The sequence below is a fragment of the Hippocampus guttulatus genome, chromosome 4 (assembly GCF_054856545.1).
Source record: "Hippocampus guttulatus isolate MCC_2025c chromosome 4, RoL_Hgut_1.0, whole genome shotgun sequence".
Lineage (NCBI taxonomy): Eukaryota > Metazoa > Chordata > Actinopteri > Syngnathiformes > Syngnathidae > Hippocampus > Hippocampus guttulatus.
In genome coordinates, this window is record NC_141264.1 from 15,456,940 (window position 1) to 15,478,415 (window position 21,476).

A 21,476-nucleotide genomic window follows, 5' to 3' on the forward strand; every position below is an offset into this window, starting at 1 on the left:
TTTCAGGTGGTACTTCACATAGCCGTCGTAATCGGTTTCTAGGTTGCCCAGCTTTCATTCTCGCCATGATCTTAGCTTTCAGGTCAGTAGCTGCCTCGCTCAGCATTTCATTCATTGGGGCTGGCCTCCCAATCTCATCATCTGCATTCATTGGGGCTTGCCTCCCAATCTCTGGCATGACCTCCTCCTCTGATCTGGCAGCCTGGGGCCCTTCACCATGGCACCTGCATTGTACCTCATCAATCTCAAGTTGTGACAGCAGTTGCCGTGTGTGGATGTTGGAACACTGAGCTACTAGTTGTTTCGTGGTCAACCGTGACTGTGGGTTTCGAAGTAACCATTTAGCCCACATTCTCTGCATGTAACCCCTCTGACTAGGGTTGCTTGAGTAGTAGCATTCCAACAGAGCCATGTTATCGCATCTCGCCCATCTCCGCTTTGTTCCAGTAGCCCATTTTTCATCAAGGTGCTCTGGTTCCCCAGCACCTGACGCAGACCTTGTTTGGCCGGGCGACGTCTGAGCCGGCATGTCATTCATTTTATTGTCTCTCATCATTGTATGAGGTAGGCATTAGCGTGAAGGATCTTGCCCAAGGACCACACTGGATATATGTATGTATGTATATATACTGTATGTGCTCATTTTTTGCCCCAAGCGGGATTCCAACCACCGTCTCCCGTATGCCAAACCGATGCCTTACCAACTGAGCTATCCAGCCGCTCGCTGGATATATTTAACGATATACATACACACACACATATATATATATATATATACACACACACACATATTTGTTTGAAATGTGGCAAAAGATCAAAAAGTTCAAGGGAGGCTATTATTTTTGCTAAGAACAGTATACAGTATAATCATAAACGAAACAATACAAGAGACTTTGGGGGATTAAGACATGGATACAGAGTGTTTGCATGTGGATGTATAAGCACTATTTAATTGGTCTAACGCATTTACAGTATGACAGCTAAAGCTAATCTGAGCAAAGATAGGTCAGCTCTGTGTCTGCCTGTCAGCAAGCTGCCGAGTGGGTCAGTATTAACACGTCTATTGTTTTACTTTTTTCTTTTTTTGTGCCTCTGGGTTTGGACTAAATACGATTAATGGAAATTATAGCGCCTCTGTCCAACATATTTCAAAAGGTAAGTGTTGGGTGAACTTGAACTAGTTGGACCCTTAGTCGTGTAGGACAGGCTGATATTGGGTGTGGAGTGTTAGACCTCCCTGGTGTAGGATGCAGACCCATGTTCCAGTTCCGCGACCCGCGTACTCCCAGGCCAGGGAGAACCTGGTAAAAGCAATCCCGCCCAAGCTCCTGTGTCTACTTGCCTGTGGGGGAGTGGACTGCCGTTATGAAGGACCAGAGTGTTGGAAAACAAACCAGCAGGTCATCAGAGGCATTTTCTCATCATGGTAGGATGAAATGATTGACTCCAAAACAATCAGGAGCAAAAGGCATTTGGTTATTTATATGATGTACTCTTCCCTGAAATCCCAGGGTGACTGATGACATCATCGCCATGGCGCGACCTTCCAAAATCTTGATTGACAAGTATAACATCATTGAGCAATTCCAGCGGTATTGCCTTGAGTTTATGTCTGAAGTAAAACAACAGATGTGGGCGGTGACATTGTGTTCTCATATGCGACTTCTTTCCTAGATTAAATATCAGATCCATCATAAACATGCAAATGCCAGGCGAGCATGCTCACTGTGGACCCCCCTTGGACCTCAAGAGTGGCTTCACATACTCGCCGCAGACCTTCATGGAGAATGACAGTGAGATCCTCAAACTTGCTGCTGGGGGACATTTGCCGCCCATAGGATATTTCATAGCCCACTACCTGATATTGAAGTTGATTAATAGGGCGGCTCCCACTTTTTGTGTGTGTGTGTCGTTGCCCTGGGCATTTTGTGTGTTTTTTCAAAGTTTACTATTAGGGCGGCCCCGACCTTTTTTGTGTGTGTGTCAATGCCATGGGCAGTTTGTGTTTTTTTTTTGTTTGTTTTTTGCGGAGTGGGGGTTAATCACGTGGGCTGCCTTAGCTCAGGCTCATGAGAGCTTTAAGCAAAATGTAATTCTGAAGTGATACTAAGTGCAAGGAAAAGATATCCCGTCAACAAGTCCAAGTCATGCATTTTTCAGAACCTGTCGTAAAGAGAAAAGTTGGCGATGAGAACAAAAATGTTCAGAAAAATCTTAGACATGTAATTTATTTATTGCCCTGAACGCACAGAGAAAGTTTTAGTGCTCAAGTAATCAAATGCCAATATTCAACTACACACGCTGAGGGGTATATGCATCGTACCAAGAAGACAAGAGAAAAGATCATGTCACCAATCTTGTTCAGGTTTTGAAGAACCGCTAATGTTCTGAATGGTTATTAATAAAGATTGAGAAGATTGGGTTCGTTTTTCCTTTTTTTTTTTCTTTTTAATACTTGAACCCCTTTTTTTGTGGGATACTTGATGCAATCCAGACACACCCGATGTCCAGCTGACTCCACATTAGTTGAGTTCATGAGTTTTGGACAATGTTATACTTCCAATTTGGCGGAAACAAAATTCCCCCAGACACACTTCAAAGTCTTAAGAAAAGTCTTCCCAGAAGAGTGCAAGAGTAGCAAATGTCTATTTGTAGTTCCAGGAGTGGGGGTTTTTTTTGTTTTTTGGACTGTTGCTGGACTGGATCTCATTACCAAGTGTTGAGAACAGCGAGTCCACGTTTCTCATCAAATCATCCAAAATATTTAATGTGCATGTTTGTTCATTTTGCAGTTTACTTTTACAACTTTGGGATGCCAGACTTCTGCGTGTCTTCCTTGGTCAACATAATAGATGGGGTAAAGGTGCTGGCCTTCGCAGTGGGGGAAGGCAGGGTTGCTGTGCACTGCCACGCAGGCCTCGGCAGAACAGGTTTGGGCTCCATCAGTCGTATCCCAGCAAGCGTGACAGTACGCCATACAAAACCTTGTACTGTGACTGCTCCAAAGGTGTCCTGATAGCCTGCTACTTAATCTACACTTTGCGCATCACTCCCAGCGAGGCTGTCCATTACGTTCGCATCAAGAGGCCGCGCTCCATCCAAACTCAAGCACAGATCAGCCAGGTGTTCGACTTCGCTCGGCTGTTAAGCACACAGCTGGTGCTGTATCCAGACCTCAGCCTGCGACACGGATCCCCCGTCACCCTGCAGCACTACCTCAACCGTCAGGTGCTTCTGTTGCACGGCCAAGAGGCCCGCACACTCAGACACATACCAAAGGTCAGGATTTGATGGTTGTCCGTGTCGCTAACTGTACAGCGTCATTGATCTTGCCATCTCATCAGGTGGTGTACCTCTTGTGTGTGCACCTTTCCTGCTTGGCGCTGGGACTACCCGCAGCTCCGGAGGTAAATGCCGAACTGGAGAAGAGGTCAGCACTTAGGATCCTGACCAGAGTGGTGAGGGAGACCCTGGTGTCTAAACAGTTCCTGCCCTTACTGAGGGAACATCACAACATCAAACGGGTGGGCTCGGGCTCCGTGTCCTCCTGGGATGAGCAACTGGGATTCATGGAGAGGAAGAGGGATTTGCTTCTGGACAAGCGCAGCTACAGTGACTCTGACCTCTGCAAGATGGTGGTAAATGAAGCTGAATTTCACACATTCAGAAATCCAGAGTTCAAATTGACTTCTTGTCAAGAGGGACTTCAGTTCAGTGAACTTTTTAAGATGAAAAACAAGTGGTTTCTGTTTCCTTTGGCTCTTCTTTTTTTACTTTATCCACCACTGCTGGCAAAGATTAAAAAAAAAAGTTCAGCAGTAGATATACCGTATTGGCCCGAATATATGACGGTGTTTTTTTGCATTGAAATAAGACTGAAAAAGTGGGGATCGTCTTATATTCGGGGTCTAGACAGTATACCCATTCACGACGCTAGATGGCGCCAGATAACAATGAAGCGAATGCTGAACTTCACCCCCAGGCCAAAGTGAACCCCTGCCACGAAGAATAAAAATAAAAATTGCGGTAGCACGAAGAAGAAAAATAAAAATTAGCGGTAAGAAGGAAAAGAGAAGAAAATAATAGAAGAGATAACAAAAAAATGGAGAAACATAGTGACAATCTGGAGAAAAGTGGGTTGAAGATCGGCCAGGTTAACCGGCAGCTGAGGAGAAGTTATGATGTAATTTACATTTCAAAAACCAGAAGCCATTCATTTACGAATGTGATTGCAATTTAGATTTGAATGAGGCAAAATAACATGCTTTGTCTCTCAAATATATTGTTATAAACATTTGTTTCAGATGTACTGTAAGTATTTTCTGTATAAATATTAATTTGGTGTTCAAAAAGTCTTTTTTCAAACTTGAGTCTTGAAAAAGAGGGGGTCATGTTATAATCAGGCCCGTCTTATATTCGGGCCAATACGGTAGTTCAGAAAATAGAATAAATGTCAGAAATTGGAACAAAGGTCTCTTTCTCGATTGCTTGTTACATTACACCACCGTCTACAATAACTAAGGACTGACACTAAAGCTGGGAGAAACTTTCATCGCTTAAGTTACCATAATCTTCAGTTTATGGCGTTCCCGCCAATATTGATGGTTAATATTGTCTGTACATTTGATGACGCTAGGTTCCTCTGGAACAGATTGATTCCATTTCCATCATTTCTTCTGGGAAAAATGAATTTTAAATCTGAACAAATAAGAATTCAATTCTTGTCATTTCATTTGATCTTGTCCTGCAGGATCTGGAGATGAGTCCTTGGTGTGCATGGGATGTGACAGAACCTCAACTGAGACCACTGAGATCCAAGACTGCCCCACTTTCACCACAAATGATCACCAAGAACCATTCACATGCACGCTTTATGCAGCCAAGCAACAACTCTGCGAGGAACTTCAAGTGTACCGTCAAAAAGGCTCAATCCAAGTACAGCTCCAACCTGGAGGTAAAAGAGACGGACTATTTTGGATTATAAAATGTGTGATGAATTCTGACTCATGACGATTCCGTGATAGTTGTCCAGGAGCACACAGAATGTGCGCCCGACCTCAGTGGCTCGTGCAATTGCTAAGGCAATGGCGGACCAAGGTCCACCGGAAGAAACCATTCTGAGGCGATCGTCTCTTCTACAGGTGCGAATCCCACATTGGCACATTTTTCAAACAATTTTCCAAAGTCAGTCACTTACCTTCCCTAACAGGAGGAGCTGAACAGCAGCGAATGTGGCTGGGCTCTTTTGGTAACAGAAACGGATGCTCGGGTTCTCACGTGTCTGCTGTGGACCTGGCTTGAGAAGCTCAAAGTCTGTCATTACACTTCAAGCAAAACACAATTATGTCAAGATTTACATTTTAACCAATTTAATATTCCAACATATTTGATCCATGTTTACACAGGAGCCTGTTCTTGGTGCCGAGGACATACTAAGGTTAAGTTGTGTGGGATGCAACAGGAAGCCTCTTAGTGTACTCAAGAAGGTAAGGTACCAAAAACATATTGCTAATCGTGTTTAATGCTACAACAATGGACAAGCTACTCATTTTTTTTCATCTCCTTAAAAGCTGTCGGTCAAAAGATCAGTTCTGCTTTAGGGCCAGTAGTGTTGGAGATCCATTCAAGAGGCGAGATCTCCCAGTTCTGAAATACTGGGATTCTTTATGCACAACAGAAAAGCAACGTAGCGATAGTTGCACTCCAAAGCATTCAATTATGTCGACCCATCGCTTCTCACAGCTTTTAAGGAACCCAAAGGAGCGCGTTCATTGTTTCTTTCTTGGATATGGTGGCTATAATGCTTATGGTTATCTTCACATCTGCTACTTGTAGCAATTGTAAATCATGTGTTAAATGGTAAACTGTGGTGTTCTATCAATCGATTTTATTCGAAACTATTAAGGAAACCTGCAGGTGATTCTTCAGATTTTTTTTATTATATGTTATTTTATTATGACGAGAGCTTTGCTAGCATTAGCACTTGAGCCAATAACAACGTAAGTAAATGTCGAACTTGGAACTGGAAATTCAGTGTATCCTCAAATTGTTCCTGATCATGCTGGCGAACATGATTGAGGAAGAAAAAAAATGCCTTAATTTGGGATGGTTAAATTGTGCCTGGAGTGGAGATAACACCAGGAAGTGGACTCATGTCTGATTTTACTGCATTTTCAAATCCAGCAATTTCAAGTAATCATCCTTGTCTTTTCAGTCACAGAGGCACACAATCTATTGTCTCTTGCGTTGTGTCAACACGGTGACCAGCCTGTGTCCACACAGAGAAGATGCCGTGCTGAAGCGTCTGCTCCAAGCACTGACAAAGGTCAGGGGATAAACAGCACGTTTGCGTTGTTGTTCTTCCTTACTGAGGAAAGCACTCACAAGATCGATATTTGTCTTTTGTACTCAACAGCGGCCTCAAGAGGACATGCAAAACCTTGCAAGTTTAATAAAACTCATGAGGGCCCATTTGAGGGAGACGCTTCGCAACAACAGTTACATCCAGAGGGCCTGCAGCTGCAATGCTACACTTTGATTTTTTTTCTTTACTATGAATGGGTCAAAGAACTAGCTTGGGTGGTTACAAGAGGGCATGCTCCGCTCCTGACAAACTTGCTGATTTTCATTTGATTGTAATATGTCTGCGGCCTACAATTTTTTCAATTAAAAATTCACTACAGGATTGCATTAGTGTAGATTAGTTAGAGACTATGTCATGTTCCAATTTATAGATCAGAGCTCTGCTGTAGATCGAGCACTCCCTTAAATTCTTATGTATAAAAATCTTGATAATTTCAAAACAGCAGTAGAGTAGTAAACGTTTAGCTAACTCATGTCAACCATTAATGTGCAAACTCCATTTTGCCCTGTTGGCGTTCTGTGCATGATGGATCATTGTCACTTTTTTTTTAAGCAATTAGAGAACACTGAAACAAGTCACACTGAACCATGGCGGTTTTCTGAATCATTCAAACATGACCTTCTCTCTAATAACTATTTCAAGATTTTTATATATACACCTGATCGCCATGACATCACAGGCACGAATGTACATCAGGGTGGGGAAAACTCTGATTGCACCACTAGTATTGAAATGCTTCCAAGTTATTTGACCAAGGCAGACCAAGTGAGAAAACAGGGTAAATGGCTGGAAAAATGATTTTTGTCTTTTTCTCAACCAACCGGAGTGTAGATGAGTTCAGTGACTCTCATAAAAGATGCTAACATGTGAGGTAAATTGTTTCCAAGGGGATCCAAACAACAACTATAGTTTACATTTCAACAGGTAAATTGAATAAGAAATAGAAGCGGTGGAAATCCAAACATGGTCCTCAGAAGCACGACAGGATAACTCATCTTTCATCCCCCAATAACTCTTGAAAGATACCTTACTTTTTTATACAGCCATATCTCATCATATTTGAGGTCATGTAATCAAAGTTAGATACATTTTTGGGGTGATGCCAAAGAGGGTTATGTGCCAGCATTTTTATCATTATAAATGTATGAATTATATTATTACGCAGCTTGTGAACTCGTACTTTCTTGTGGTATCTAATCTTCATAATTCCGTCCATATTTAAGGGAAATGTGATGCCTGGTTCCTTTTCTGAAAAACTGATCAGTCTGTAGGGGTCATTTTTGCCTACTTTTTGAAGTCTTTAAAATTTCATAACTTACTTAAATCTTAACATCGTGACCAAATTTAAACACAATTCAATTTGATAGGTTTTAAGTGAGAAACGCAACCGATTATTCCCCCCCAAACCTTCCTGGGTGGAGGGGGGGCATCTTCACGCAAATCATTCACGCATGCGCATGCATCTGCACGCGCACCCGTCTGGCTATTCTTTCCGCTTCATTCGCCAATTACACTTTTGATCCGCCTTTTTCGTGCGAACGTCTGCTTTATCTGTCAAAATACCAAATTTCCGTTCTTATCACTTTTAAAAGAAATGCGACTTCTGAAAGAGGCGTTTGGGCGACTCGAACCTGTGACGTAACCGACGGTCAGGTTGTGATCAGCGTCGGACGAGCGCGCGCACTGTTAAACCGACACAATAGTTTTGTGCATAAGCACTTGTGTACTGTGTTTCTCGCACACGCCACCCGAGTACAAATGGGCCGCCGGGTGACACGTCATCACATTCAGGCTGTAATTATGTCATCTCCCAGCCGGGACGCAGGGACGGCGTCAGGATGCTAAAATGCTGGATAGCCCTTTTTGTCCAACGCGTGAAACTTCGACAAGAAAATCAAGGGTCGACCTGACAGGTCAGTCGTGCAATTAAAACAAATGGTTTCAAGCTAAAAAAACAAAACCTAATTAATACTGCACGATAAAACAAAAATTAATAATGCTATGAATCGTACGCCTGGATTGCGTTAAGTGTTGCAATCGTGTGAATAGTTCAGGAAACTCGGATTTGCAAAGATCGAAAGTTACAAAATGCTCAGTGTTAGAAATTCCGTCACTTGCTTGAGTTTTGGACACATGTTCAGCATGTCCAGCCATCTCCCTGGCAACATTGTCATAGTGAAGTGGGCCGGCTCGAAACAATTCGTGTTGTAGTTCAATGAGCGCGCTGAAATCCGGACCATATGAAGACTAGAGAGAAAGAGGATTAGAATTTGCAAAAGGTAAATTAAATCAACCAACATCTTGAATTCACCCCCACTGCATTAAGAAAAAAATCGAATCTTTAAAGAACCCTAAAATAAAATAAACATTTCTTCCTATTTTGTGGTTGAGTTACAGGCACAGCTAAATGTTGCGTTGCTTTAGTGTAATATTTACAGGTGATTGTCATACTGTCAGCCAGCACAGTGGACTCACAGTTCTGAGATTCTTGGTTAAAATATTTCTGTGCGGGGTTTGCATGCTCTCCCCATGCTTGCGGGTGTCTTCTGCTGCTCTTTGGGTATTCCAACTTCCTCCCACACTTTCTGAAAAAACATGCATTTAAATCACATGTCAACCTTTTTTGTGGCCCACTAAAACAAATAAACTGTCTACTTCATCTGTTTTGCTAAATAGAATTGTTCTTTTTAATTTGGGCCGAAAATCCATCCCAATTTCTCTTGTCTTTTTCAGATATTATAGATGGATGGATTCATAGATATAGATCCATGGATGGATGAATAGATAGATAAAGACTGTAGATAGATAGATGACAATCAATGCAATTGTATGTTTAATGAGAAATTCGATTATACATTTATGTCACTTGGTGTCAAACTCGAGGCCCGGGGGTCACATCTGTCCCCTACATAATTTTAAGTGGCCCGAATTAGCAAACCAAACATGTCAGCTTCCATGATGCGTGCTAAAATCTGTACCAAAATGTCGAATCGTCATACGTAATAAACAATAACATTCAGATATTGAAAGCAATTCCTTGTTGTCAAAACCTTCATTTACAGTGATGTAAACAATAGTTGAAAAAACCCCATTATTCTTGAATTTGGATTTCAAAACCAATCATCCATCACCTTGTTATGGCCTGTGTTTGTAAAAATATGAGTAGGTGATTCAACACATCACTGCATAAGGGCCCTCCAAGGGAAACTAACTACAATGTGGCCTGTGACAAAAATTACCCTGACAGCCCTTATTTATATCATTTCCAAAGTCATAATGTGAAAATATAAAACTGTGACCTGTGGTAAATATGAGTTTGACACCTCTGTTTTAAATCGTACACAAAGGCCTGTCTGTTGATACAGTGGATATAACACGTGTACGCAACCGTTAAAATTTCAGAGTTTTGTGTTAGAAAAATAAAAAGATAAACCAGATTAATTTCAAAACTCTTTCCATCGTTGATGTGACCTATAACCCATACAACTCAATTGAATGTTTTTCACCTTTCATAAAAAACAAACAAACAAACAAACAAACAAACTCAAATGTTGTGGTTGTATAAGTGTGCACACCCTCTTAGAATTGGACGCTGCTGTGTTCAGAATTCAAGCACATGCAATATCAACACAAAATCGGATAAACCCAAGGGCCAATGGAACACCACAACTAAAGTGAAGCATGGTTGCAGCATCATGCCATGGGGCTGTATCTCTTCAGATGAATCGGGGACCTTGGTCAAGGTGGAAAGATTTTGAAACAGAAGTCAAATGTTTGCACAAAACCTTTAGGCTCTTGTTGGGTGGTGGGATATACATTATATATATGCCGTATGTCAGAAAAAGTCAGCTAGGACATCACAAATTTATTTGGGGTTGATTTGAGGCATTACCGCAATTTCTATTATTTATTTTTGCTTACACCCTCAGTAATTAATTTTTTTTTCTCTTGCATTGTACTGGATGACGGTCATGATGATGGCAAAAAGTAGTGAAATTATTCATCTCCGTCTTGTTTTTTATTTCACAAAACCCTGGTATTTGACCAACGGTGTGCCGACTTTTTTTTATATTCACTGTATGTGACTGGTGTCCAGTCCAGGATGTACCCGGACTAATCAGTTAGTATTGGCTAATCATACAAGTGGAGGTCAGCTGGTTGTTTTCACGCTGCCCATCGAATGGAAAACAAAATGTTCGTATTTGTTCCAGATAATGCCTGATGAAGAGCCTTGGGTTGGATCATGGAGGCCCCACAGACCGCGAGGGCCCATAGCTGCCCTCTATAGCAGCCCAGGGCCAAAGTATGCTTTGCCTTCACTGACAGGTACAATACCTTTTTCTCCCCCCGCCCCCATACCAGAAACAATGTTTGTGGTATCCTCACAGAATATGCATTCTTTGTTTTTTCTTTCATCCAGGTTCTAGACTACATGATCCGACTAAACACAAAGCCCCCAGTTTCAGCTTCCGTGCCCACTATGATATAAGCACGCAAGAAACCTCACCCGGACCTAAACACCTCATCCCCTCCAATATCACCAAAAATGGCCGGGATGGGACGCCAGCATTTTCGTTCGGTAGTCGTCCCAAGGATGCAGTGCGCGCCCAAGTCCCTGCACCCAGTGAGTATGACACACGTTTTTTTTTTAAGCAGCACAACTACGTTCTTGGGAATGATGACATTTTCATTTGCTGTTTTTAGACCATTACCACCTTGAAAGTTCAGACAAGGTCACTTATCACACTTCTCCTTCTTATACATTGTCCGGGAGGTGGAAACAAGTTGCACAGAGCAACCAGACTACTCCTGGTAAGTTTTTTTCTTGACATTTCCCTTTTCTGGAATTAGCAAATATAATGTCGACAGCAGGGTACATGCATTACCATCCATTCTGATTTTTAAAATTGGGATGTGTTTTGTTATACTTCCTATAGTGTGATGTAATCACAGCATGCCTCACAAATAGCGGCATCTCTACAGACGTTCGCTAGTCTCCTACCACAAACTTGATGTCTCTCATAGTACTGAGACTAACCTGTGAGTAGCACCATCTTCCTACTGCCGGAAACACAAAGATCCAGTAGTATAGCGGTGCGTTCAGGTATGGTATTGTATCAAAATACAAGCCATCGCGAACAAGAGTCAACAATTCCCCAAAAGTACATTCAAACTCTTTAAATCCACTCCCAGTAGAGGTTTACGGTCAATCCAAACATAAAACAACAACAATTACGCATGTATTTAAAATGACTGAATCAACTCCGCTTACGAAAACCAATGACTGACTAAAGAATAGAATCAATGTGGTGGTGTTGTAACGCTTCAAGCAGTGGCTAATTGGAACACAAAGGTGCAGCAACACATGCAGACAAGAATATGACAAAAATCTCAGGCAGACAGTATATTTATGAATTTGTATCAACATGCACCACTGTAGAAGATGTATATATATATATATATATATAGGGCGGCCCGGTAGTCCAGTGGTTAGCACGTCGGCTTCACAGTGCAGAGGTACCGGGTTCGATTCCAGCTCCGGCCTCCCTGTGTGGAGTTTGCATGTTCTCCCCGGGCCTGCGTGGGTTTTCTCCGGGTGCTCCGGTTTCCTCCCACATTCCAAAAACATGCATGGCAGGTTGATTGGACGCTCTACATTGTCCCTAGGTGTGAGTGTGGGCGTAGATGGTTGTTCGTCTCTGTGTGCCCTGCGATTGGCTGGCAACTGATTCAGGGTGTCCCCCGCCTACTGCAGAAGACGGCTGGGATAGGCTCCAGCACCCCCCGCGACCCTAGTGAGGATCAAGCGGTTCGGAAAATGGATGGATGGATATATATATATATATATATCAATACTACAGCTGTACACTTCACTTTTCATTTTTTAGAGAAACTTAGAGACGCACTCAAAACAATCATTTGCTCTGTGTCCGGTAACAGTGCAGCTTCAGCTCGACTATTAAGCTCTTTCATGCCACAAATACAATGTCAGTGGCTCCGCACAACTTGGTGTTGACCACACACACATACATGGATTTGCCACCATTAATATTGACCATTTTTCGAGTATAGCAGGGAGGAAAACAATTGCTCAATAGACCTCATCAGGATATTCATTCAGGATAAGCTTTCAGAGACATCCAAGAATCATGCCTTTCATTGAATTTCATTGGAAAGGGTTGGAGGGTAAATGCTTCAATTTTGTGCGATTATCGGTATGTGTTTACCCTTCTTCACGGTTTTGTCCCTACAGGTCCAGCATCCAACACTCTACCTCCTGTCTTCGGACCCAAAACTGTCAATATAAGAGCAGCACCTGCACACTCGCTCTACGGTCGCAGTAAAAATGGCAAATTCATGGAGGACTACACAAAGGTAGCAATGTCGTCTGAAACACTTACGACACACCAAGCGATGCAGCCAATCACAAACTATTCATTCAGACTCACATCCGCACACCTGGTGATTGTCCCTTGCACACATACCATCTTACTGCAATTGAAAAACTGCCTTCCCTGCTGTTCAGTTCGACAAATAAGGTTTTGAGGTGCCAAAACTATCCTGCGCTCTAATAACTAAACGAATTCATTTTAGAGTTATTTTCAAGATCCTCTTATTTGTTTTCAAATCTCTGAATAATCTCGCGCCACCTTACCTCTCTGAGCTCATCCGCCCCTACACACCTGCCCGGCGCCTCAGGTCTGTGGACCAGACATTATTAGAAGTACCAAGAACTAAACTGAGGCTCAGAGGGGATCGAGCCTTTTCTGTTGCTGGTCCCTCTCTCTGGAATGACCTCCCACCGAACATTCGGCAAGCCTCCTCGCTGCCCATCTTCAAAACCCTCCTCAAAACTCACTTGTATTCTTTGGCATTCGACTCAGCATGACTTAGATTTGTTCTTGGTTTTACTGTTTGGTGCTTTCTACCGCCTTTATTACCGATTTGTCTTACTGTGTATTGTGCATGTTAAATTGCTCCATGTACAGCACTTTGTATGCAGCGATGGCTGTTTGAAAGTGCTCTATAAATACTGTTGACTTGACTTGACTTGACTAACTAAACTACATCATGTGTTTGGCAAGGCAAAAGCAGACTTCCCTGGCCACTGTAGCGACACTATAATGCTACAAAGAGAGGCAATGAGTAAGAAGGAAGGTGAGAGTGACAGCACTCTTGCGTTTCTCAAACAGGGCCATTAAAAATGGCATGAAAATATGAAAGTGCGTAGTTGTGACAAATAATCAAAGAGAACACATAGCCCGTATCACCAAAATAACAGGGAGTGCAACACTAAGCTAGCATTAGCACTGTAAAATAAACCAGCTTTAACCACGTTGCTAGAATGACTCATTCTCAGAGGTGAGCATATCCACCTGTCCTGCCAGTACAAGTTATTGACACCTTGTCACTCACACTTTCTACCTCTAATTTATTGTTCTTCAAATGAAAAACTGCCTTTTTAACAACTTGTTGTACTTTCTGTTTCAGTCTCCAGGCCCTGCAGCCTACCAAGCTGTGGATCCCCAAATTTACCTAAACAAATCCCCTCAGTACAGCATGCCAGGGCGCAAGTTCGTCCCTCAAAGCGCGACAAGGACGCCAGCGCCTGGAGTCTACTGTCCTGAGAAGGTGGGGGACATTTTGCTTCCTAATGGTGCCAATTAGGCTTTTTTTTGGGGGGGGGGGGGATGCTGACTGATGCAGAGGAAAGATTGCATTACTATGACAATCGGTGGCGCAGCTTGGGCGTGGAACAAAGATAGCGGCTAACTCAGTGTTACCAACTTGATGACTTTTCCGACCACTCTTATAGCTTTTTGTTTAAATACGCAATGAGCAACAAATCTAGTGACTTTGTGGTGTTATTACTTTTGGAGACACTGAGACTCCCTTGAAGAGAAGATCTTTACCACGTACAAACTGCAAGTGAATGCCACATGCGCAAAGCTGGTCAATTTTACCATGCAGCGAGATTTATTTATTTGTTTATGTATTTATTTTTCATTTCACACTTGATAGATGCAGGCACTCCATTGATTATTTGTAGACAAGCAATTATTAAGTCAATCTGTGGATGACAAAGCTGTATGCTGTTATTTTTGTCCAGGTCACCACAACACACACCAAAGCGCCGGCCTTCACCTTTGGACTGCGTCACTCGCAATACACCATATGCCCAATCATGGATGCGGATAAATACCAACAGTCATTTTCCTTCCTTTGAGCTGGACACTTCAACACAGTGGCATCAGAAGAAGCAAAGCGGTCAAAGTCAACGGATGACATTTGTTGATGAGATCTCACAGTTCAGCGTTTGCAGTACTTTGTCTCGTCTGTGAATGTGGCTCATCACATCCTACTGTGGCTTCTTAGTTCAGGCCAACTAAACGTCCCCTTGAATGCACCCTGCAGGTGGCACTTGTGATCTCATTGGTGTCAGGGAATTTAACTTCATTGTGTTCTACAATATTTTTTTAATAAAAACAAAATAACAATGAAACAATTTATTTATTTATTTTTAGTTTGTAGTACAGTGCGGTTACAGGAAGATGAAAATTAATTCAGTGGCTAGTTATTTTTATTAGCCAAATTAAGAACATGAGTGAAAACAGCAAAGTCTTCCATTTTGTCATTTCACGTTAAAATACATCCATTCCACCATACAGTCACTTACCGGTACATTCTAAACTCGGCCAATCTAGTAGTCATTTTGGGCTTATTGTATGTGCACTGAGTTAACCTAAATGATATCCTTGTATACTGGATTGTACACATAAAAAATGTAAACTCTTTTGTAGATACCACAACTTGAGATTTATATATGTTTTGGTGAATCATGTGGCAAATGCTAAATAAATGATATTTCAAATGAGTCCAGGTAGTGCTGATTTTTTAGGACATCTCTGAAGGCACATGCTGAAACAGCACATACATAATTGAGCTCATACACTATTTTTGTTTTATTTTGTACTTGCCTTATTTGGTGATAATTTTTAGCCAAAGTAGTGTTTTAATACTAACACTCATTAAACAATCAGGTTATGAAATGTCGTGGAATTTACCAGAAGTGCATGTTTCATTCAACAGTGGCCTTAATAGGACATGTGTAGTTCCTAAGTACAGTATGTAAAATTTTGTGTTATCTGAAACAAATGAAAAATATTTTCCTTTTTGAGTATTTAGGCAACGTTGCTAAACGATGACGTCTGTGTGTATTATATAACTATTTTTCTTTCCTCATTGTGTGACGTATGACGTACAGCTGTGTGTTGCCAGGCAGAAATTGGGGTCTCCTAATGTGTACCATTAATTTGGTACACATTAGGAAGGTGTGAATGAGCGTGAATGGTTGTTCCTCTCTGTATGTATTGGGAATTTCTCCATTGTGAGACAAATAAAGGTTTTTCTTATCTCTTATTTTATCTTATGCCCTGAGATTGGCGAACAATTTGGGATGTACCCGCCGACTGGCCCAAAACAGCTGGGATAGGCTCCCACGACCCTAGGGAGGATAAGCGGATAGAGAATGGATGGATGGCTGAATCTGTCGGTGACAGTTGACAATCAGTGTTACAGTAGCAAGCTAATCTGTACAGGAGGTAGAAGTAGACATGTGCTACAACACAAAAGCAAAGCAACGGCAGAGAAAATGGCATTATCTATGGTAATTAATTAAGTCAGCAAAACTTTGCTCTTTACTAAGACTTGTTCCTGCTTATATTGGATAAAACTCTGTGCATTTTATTTTGTGAAACCCTGAGAGTGGATGTTATCGTTTAAAAAAACAACGTCTTAGAGTATGTTACAAGAATGCGAATGATTTCTGTGAAAGCATATGGCCACCCCTCTGTGAGGTACAGTTTTGCGTTACCTGCCTGCTCGACTGAAAATTTTCTGTCTCCGTCCCTGACTTCATTAGTGTATTTAAGATTTTTCAGGTAGTTCTTGAGTACTGTGTTTATTTTTCTGGCGACTTTTACTTTTTATTCTTCCTCCATACATTTGAAAACGGACATTTGTATTTTCTACTACTAGCACTCCAACTGAAAAAAAAAGAAAGAATGTGGTCTGCAAGAACACAAAACGTCATGCATTTAAAAATTAGCACGAGTCAATACAAGTAACGTTGTTTTTGTTGTGATCATAGCGCCATCTGCTGAATATTTCCGGACCAAAACTCGGCCCCTGTCCCCCGTGGAGCAGCAACCCGGTCGCCATGACGTCATTGCTACTCACAGCATGTTCATGTGCTCTGTGTTTCGCGCACACGCCACCCTAATCCAAAATACATCATCACTTTTGGCCCCTAATGATGTCGAACGCAAGGGCCGGCGTCAGGATGAATTAATTGCACGATAGCATTTGGTTTGGTTAGCATGTGATAGCATTCGGCGTGTTCCAATTTCACCGGAAGTCAAAGAGCGCCCGTGACAGGTTAGTTGCATGCTCAAAAATGTTTCACGTATAATTGCTACATTAAACGTTACTTTAAATTACTTCACTTGCTGTTTAGAATTTTATTAAATTATCACAGGAGCCACAGGTATGAGCCAATGATCTATGACGTGTTAATTAATACAAATAATTGAAACGACATTATCATATCTATTAGTAATTAACACTCCTAAATAAACACACTTATGAACATATAGAAATATCTGTATTTAACTCCAGTGAGTTTAATGCTATTAGAAAGGGAACCAGCTTTTTCAAGCATTTAAAAAAAAGTAACTGAATTCAAATTCATCCATCAAATATGTACAGTACATGTTGTAAAGTTTACATAGATAAACCTTTACTAAGATAAACTGTTGCTCATATAATATCCATCCATGCATCCATCCACCCAACCAGCAATGCATTTAATTTGCCTGACACAAATGGCATACGATCGCTGTGCTCATTTTAACCTAATTTTTAAATGTGTTCACACTCTTCAAATACAGTGAAAACATGTATCAATCAATTCATATCTACTCTTCATTTAGCTCATGCCTGGCGAAAAGCCAAATGTTGGCGGGGTGGTGGGGCCCAAAAGATCCCTGTATGCACTTCCTTCGCTCACAGGTAAAACTCACATAGTGTATTTCCTCAAGTAATGGCCTATGTCTTTATCCTTTACACAAATCAATCCCTTGCACCTGTGTTGAAAACATGTAAATTACAAAATTGATCAAATATCAGAATGGTGCTACAGCTGTGCAGCAAGGGAAAAGTTGAATTTGACATGACTTTGCTCGGCCGTTTGCGCTTGTTTGTGTGTGTTAACTGTCAAAATGAATCGTTTTATTAAGCAACGCCCCAAAATGCAGGTCAGAAAGACACAGCACACATCAGGCAAAACCGGCCATTTCCTAGCTGCCGCTGGATTTAATTTAGCATTTTTTTAAATTATGTAAAAATGGTATGTATCAGTTAGCCTGGTAACCAAGCCCTGACTGTTTTCTGAGCAGGTTTGGGAGAGGTTAAATCACTCTGCAGACACCCCACAGTACAGGATAATCACTCTGGGTAATTTTTCAGTGACATCCTTTGCTGACTTGGATTGAAAGGAGGGGGGTGGGGGGATTCCCCGATTTTTGTGTGTGCACTCTGCTTCAGGTTTTGTGTCGTAAAGAGGAAGTTTAGCATTTACAAGCAGATTGCGGAGGAAAAATCATCCTGAATTCACCCCCATATTCACTGCATAATCTTTCAGAGATATCTGAATATGTTGGTCAACAGGAAATTTTACTCAGAGATGGCTTTAATGTTTACCCAAAGGTATCTTTGATGCTGATTTTAAAATGATTTACTTTTTGGGGTTTTGAGATATTTTTGTTTGTTTTTATAGTTGCTGTTGTGTTTTTCTTCTTTTTTTACCTAGAAAAGCTTGCGCAATATGGATTTTACCTTGTGTTGTACTTTATAGCTATGATTCAGGAAAAACAAAAATCTACCTGTACCTGAACCTAACCTTTAATTAATAACTACTAGTAAATACATTACTATATTACAGACATTCTGATTATGATTTTTATTATTATCATTATTTTTATCCAGCCATCCAATTTCTAATCCACTTATCCTCATGAGGGTCGCGGGCGTGCTGGAGCCTATTCCAGCTGTCTTTAGGCAGTCGGCGGGGTACACTCTAAACTTGTTTCCATCCAATCGCAGGGCACACAAGAATGCTGGGAAGGTTCCAGCATACCTGCGGCCCTCGTGAGGATAAGCGGCTTAGATAATGATTGGATGGCTGGATGGATGTTATGATTAGTGCTAACATCTGTGCCTTCCCCTCTTAACTAGGCGCGAATAACCACGATCCGACAAAATACAAAGCACCAAGTTACACTTTTGGCAAAACCTGTCACACGAGCAAACAACAAATCTCACCTGGACCTGCCCACTTTATCCCCTCCAACATCACTAAAACTGGCCGTGATGGAACACCGGCATTTTCATTTGGCAGACGTCGGAAGGAGCGGGCGCGAGAGGAAATCCCTGCACCCAGTGAGCAAAACACATAATTATTGGACTGTTGCGATGGTGGTCAGTAAACAAGATGACAGTAATTGCATTTTTTTTTGTGCTTTTTTTTTTTTTAGACTGCTACCACATTGCAAATTCAGAGAAGGCCACGTTTCGTTCCTCTCCTGCTTACACGTTGTCTACAAGGTGGAAACAAGCAGTGCCAAGCTACCAGACCACACCTGGTAACATTCTACTGAGAGATAGATCATATCTCATACACACACACACACACACACACATACATACATACATACATACACACACACACACACACACACACACATATATATATATATACATACACACACACACACACAGTATATATAAAGAAAAAGAGAGAGAGAGAGAGAGAGAGAAAGAGCCTCATAAGTGGTGACACTGGGTGCATGTGTGTCAATATATGCTTCTCAAACTATTGAACAAAACCTGAGTGTGCACCCTCACTGGCTACTGAAACCAAGGGAAGTGGGAATGGTCTGGTGTCCTGTTTTTTCTTCAAGTAATGTTACCGCCGTGCATGGTGGGGCGGTGACCTTGTGCCCTCTATTTACCATCCGCCTCTGATCTTTGATACTCATACAGTGTATGCGATACATAATATTCTGCCTGTCTCTGCAGGTCCAGCATCCAACATGTTGCCTCCTGTTCTGGGATCCAAAACTGTGAACATACCTGCAGTGCCTTCACACACAATCTGTGGTCGCAGCAAAATTGGCAACTTTTTTAATGATTTGGCACAGGTAGACATATATAAGACCTTATTTTATGTTTTCTTTATCCATCCTGGTTTAATTGATACATCCTCTTGCAGACTCCGGGCCCTGCAGCCTATCAAGCTGTGGACCCCAAAACTTACCTTAGGAAATCTCCAGAGTACAGCATGCCAGCCCGCAACTTCCTACCTACAAGCTTTACAAAGACACCAGCACCTGGAGTCTACTGCCCTGAGAACGTAGGAGGCTTTACTCTTTTTATACTAAATGTAAAGGGAAATCGAGCAGATAGAAATGGGAGACCTTCCATAAGAGCAACCGATAGAGACTCTTTCAGCGCTTTGCTCTCTAGCCACATGTACTGGTACTTATGAAAATATAAATGTAGTTAAGTTAAGTATTATTGTCATTGTACTGGGCAACTATGTTAGTAGGTTAACAATACAATTTGTTGCATTGAAGTAATTGACACATACTGTTATATCAATGTTGGATTTTTTGAATGAAGGCCTTTTTTGTTCTAGGTCACAACCTCACATGTAAAAGCCCCATCCTTCAGCTTTGGAAGACATCATTCGGAAAACACCCTAATCCCCCTTACGGACTTGGATCGTTCTCAACGCTCATTAACACTTATTTAACTTCACGCTGATCAAAGGGGTAAAATACATCTTGTGGGAATGAAAAGGAGGGTCCAACTGAAAGACAATGAATGCACTTTCCACTTGAGAGCAGCTATTACCAAACACTTTATGCCACACACACTGTCTCAACATCCTCATAGGGATGGCACACCCTCAGAAACAGCAAAAAAAAGGCCAATCATATGATTATAGCAACCACAAAATAGATCGATTTTATTATTTGGGTATCATATTTCACATTCATTTTAGTGGTTGTCCTCATGAGGGTCTAGGTTGAGCTGGAGCCTATCTCATCTGACTTTGGGAGAGAGGCAGGGCCTGTATTGGTCGCCCGTCAATTGCAGGGCATATATTGACCCCCCCCCCCCTTCCAAAAAAGTCACCCATACTCTGGGTGGTCAATGGACCTAAAATGCATGTTTCTAGAATGTTGTAGAAAGCTGTAGTGCCTGAAGAAAATTCATGCAAGCATGGGAAACATGCAAACTCCACACAGGGAGGCGTGAGTCTGGGTTCCCATCCAGAACTCCAGAACTGAGGCAGACGTGCTAACTACAAGGTCACCATATGTTTTATATATAAGTATTTTTGTATTATTAAAAAAAAAAAAACTTCTATGTTGCGAAAGAAAATTACACACCACACTGCAATTTTGATGTTGTACCTGTTTTGTGAATCTGCTCTAGAATATTTTGCAATAAAAGAATATAAGGATATTCTATGCATTTGAGTTTCTTCAAAACCGTTGTTTGGAAAAGTGCCAAAATCTTGAGAAAACCATAATTTCTCTAAAACACTATCCATTTCAGCATTTCATTTCGTATAAATCAATAATTAACCACCCAGACTGTATTGCAAACATAAAACTTTATATCAATGTGAAATGACAACAATGGAGTAAGTCCATTCGAGCACTGATTCATTTAGTTCCACTTGTGGTTTGATGTATGTCGCATCTTGTTGCAAAGATAAGTTGCGTAAGAACGACAAAGTACAAGATCTATGAAAAATAACTGATCTAAAAGTGACGAATGCGGTTTCATAGTGCAATGCAAAATTGAAGTCATTTCTTTAAACTAAGCGCATTTGCAAACACGATTAAAAGCATTTTAATCAGAACGTTTACTACTAAAGGTTCAGAAAAAAACGTTGCTAAGGTAACAGGAATGTACCATGTCAAAGAACCTTCTGACAGGCACTAGTAAGGACAGCCAAGTCGAGGAAGAGGTCCTTTGG

The 21,476-nt window shown here is 41.4% G+C and overlaps 3 protein-coding genes across 8 annotated transcripts; all 3 read left to right on the top strand.

Annotated features, from left to right (window-relative positions):
• Positions 1-1,010: 1,010 nt before the first annotated feature.
• Positions 1,011-6,685, top strand: LOC147206097 (protein tyrosine phosphatase domain-containing protein 1). Of its 5 annotated transcripts, none has more exons than XM_086109918.1 (13): positions 1,011-1,426; positions 1,512-1,592; positions 1,675-1,793; positions 2,793-2,930; positions 3,008-3,279; positions 3,345-3,407; positions 3,486-3,638; positions 4,751-4,954; positions 5,025-5,141; positions 5,210-5,311; positions 5,406-5,486; positions 6,215-6,325; positions 6,416-6,685. In XM_086109918.1, the coding sequence occupies exons 1-13, from the start codon at positions 1,248-1,250 to the stop codon at positions 6,536-6,538; spliced, it is 1,743 nt and encodes a 580-aa protein (XP_085966044.1). In that variant the 5' UTR covers positions 1,011-1,247; the 3' UTR covers positions 6,539-6,685. The 5 variants fall into 5 exon arrangements, with proteins under 5 accessions (XP_085966044.1, XP_085966045.1, XP_085966040.1 ...); XM_086109919.1 differs by having other exon boundaries at positions 3,008-3,228; XM_086109914.1 differs by having other exon boundaries at positions 3,345-3,638.
• Positions 6,686-6,833: 148 nt separating this feature from the next.
• On the top strand, positions 6,834-15,189 carry cimap1b (ciliary microtubule associated protein 1B). 2 transcript variants are annotated; one of them, XM_086109921.1, is made up of 7 exons: positions 6,834-8,277; positions 10,576-10,690; positions 10,785-10,988; positions 11,069-11,176; positions 12,618-12,739; positions 13,856-13,996; positions 14,475-15,189. In XM_086109921.1, exons 2-7 carry the CDS (start codon positions 10,579-10,581, stop codon positions 14,589-14,591), a joined length of 804 nt encoding a protein of 267 aa, XP_085966047.1. In that variant the 5' UTR covers positions 6,834-8,277; positions 10,576-10,578; the 3' UTR covers positions 14,592-15,189. The 2 variants fall into 2 exon arrangements, with proteins under 2 accessions (XP_085966047.1, XP_085966046.1); XM_086109920.1 differs by lacking the exon at positions 6,834-8,277 and having other exon boundaries at positions 9,018-10,690.
• A 3,465-nt stretch (positions 15,190-18,654) lies between these two features.
• LOC147206099 (ciliary microtubule associated protein 1A-like) lies at positions 18,655-20,798 on the top strand (the record flags this gene model as incomplete). The annotated part of the gene is made up of 5 exons (XM_086108502.1): positions 18,655-18,862; positions 18,958-19,065; positions 19,502-19,623; positions 19,695-19,835; positions 20,121-20,798. Coding segments are annotated over 5 exons (696 nt in total), but the record flags the coding sequence as incomplete, so codon positions are not given.
• Positions 20,799-21,476: the final 678 nt, after the last annotated feature.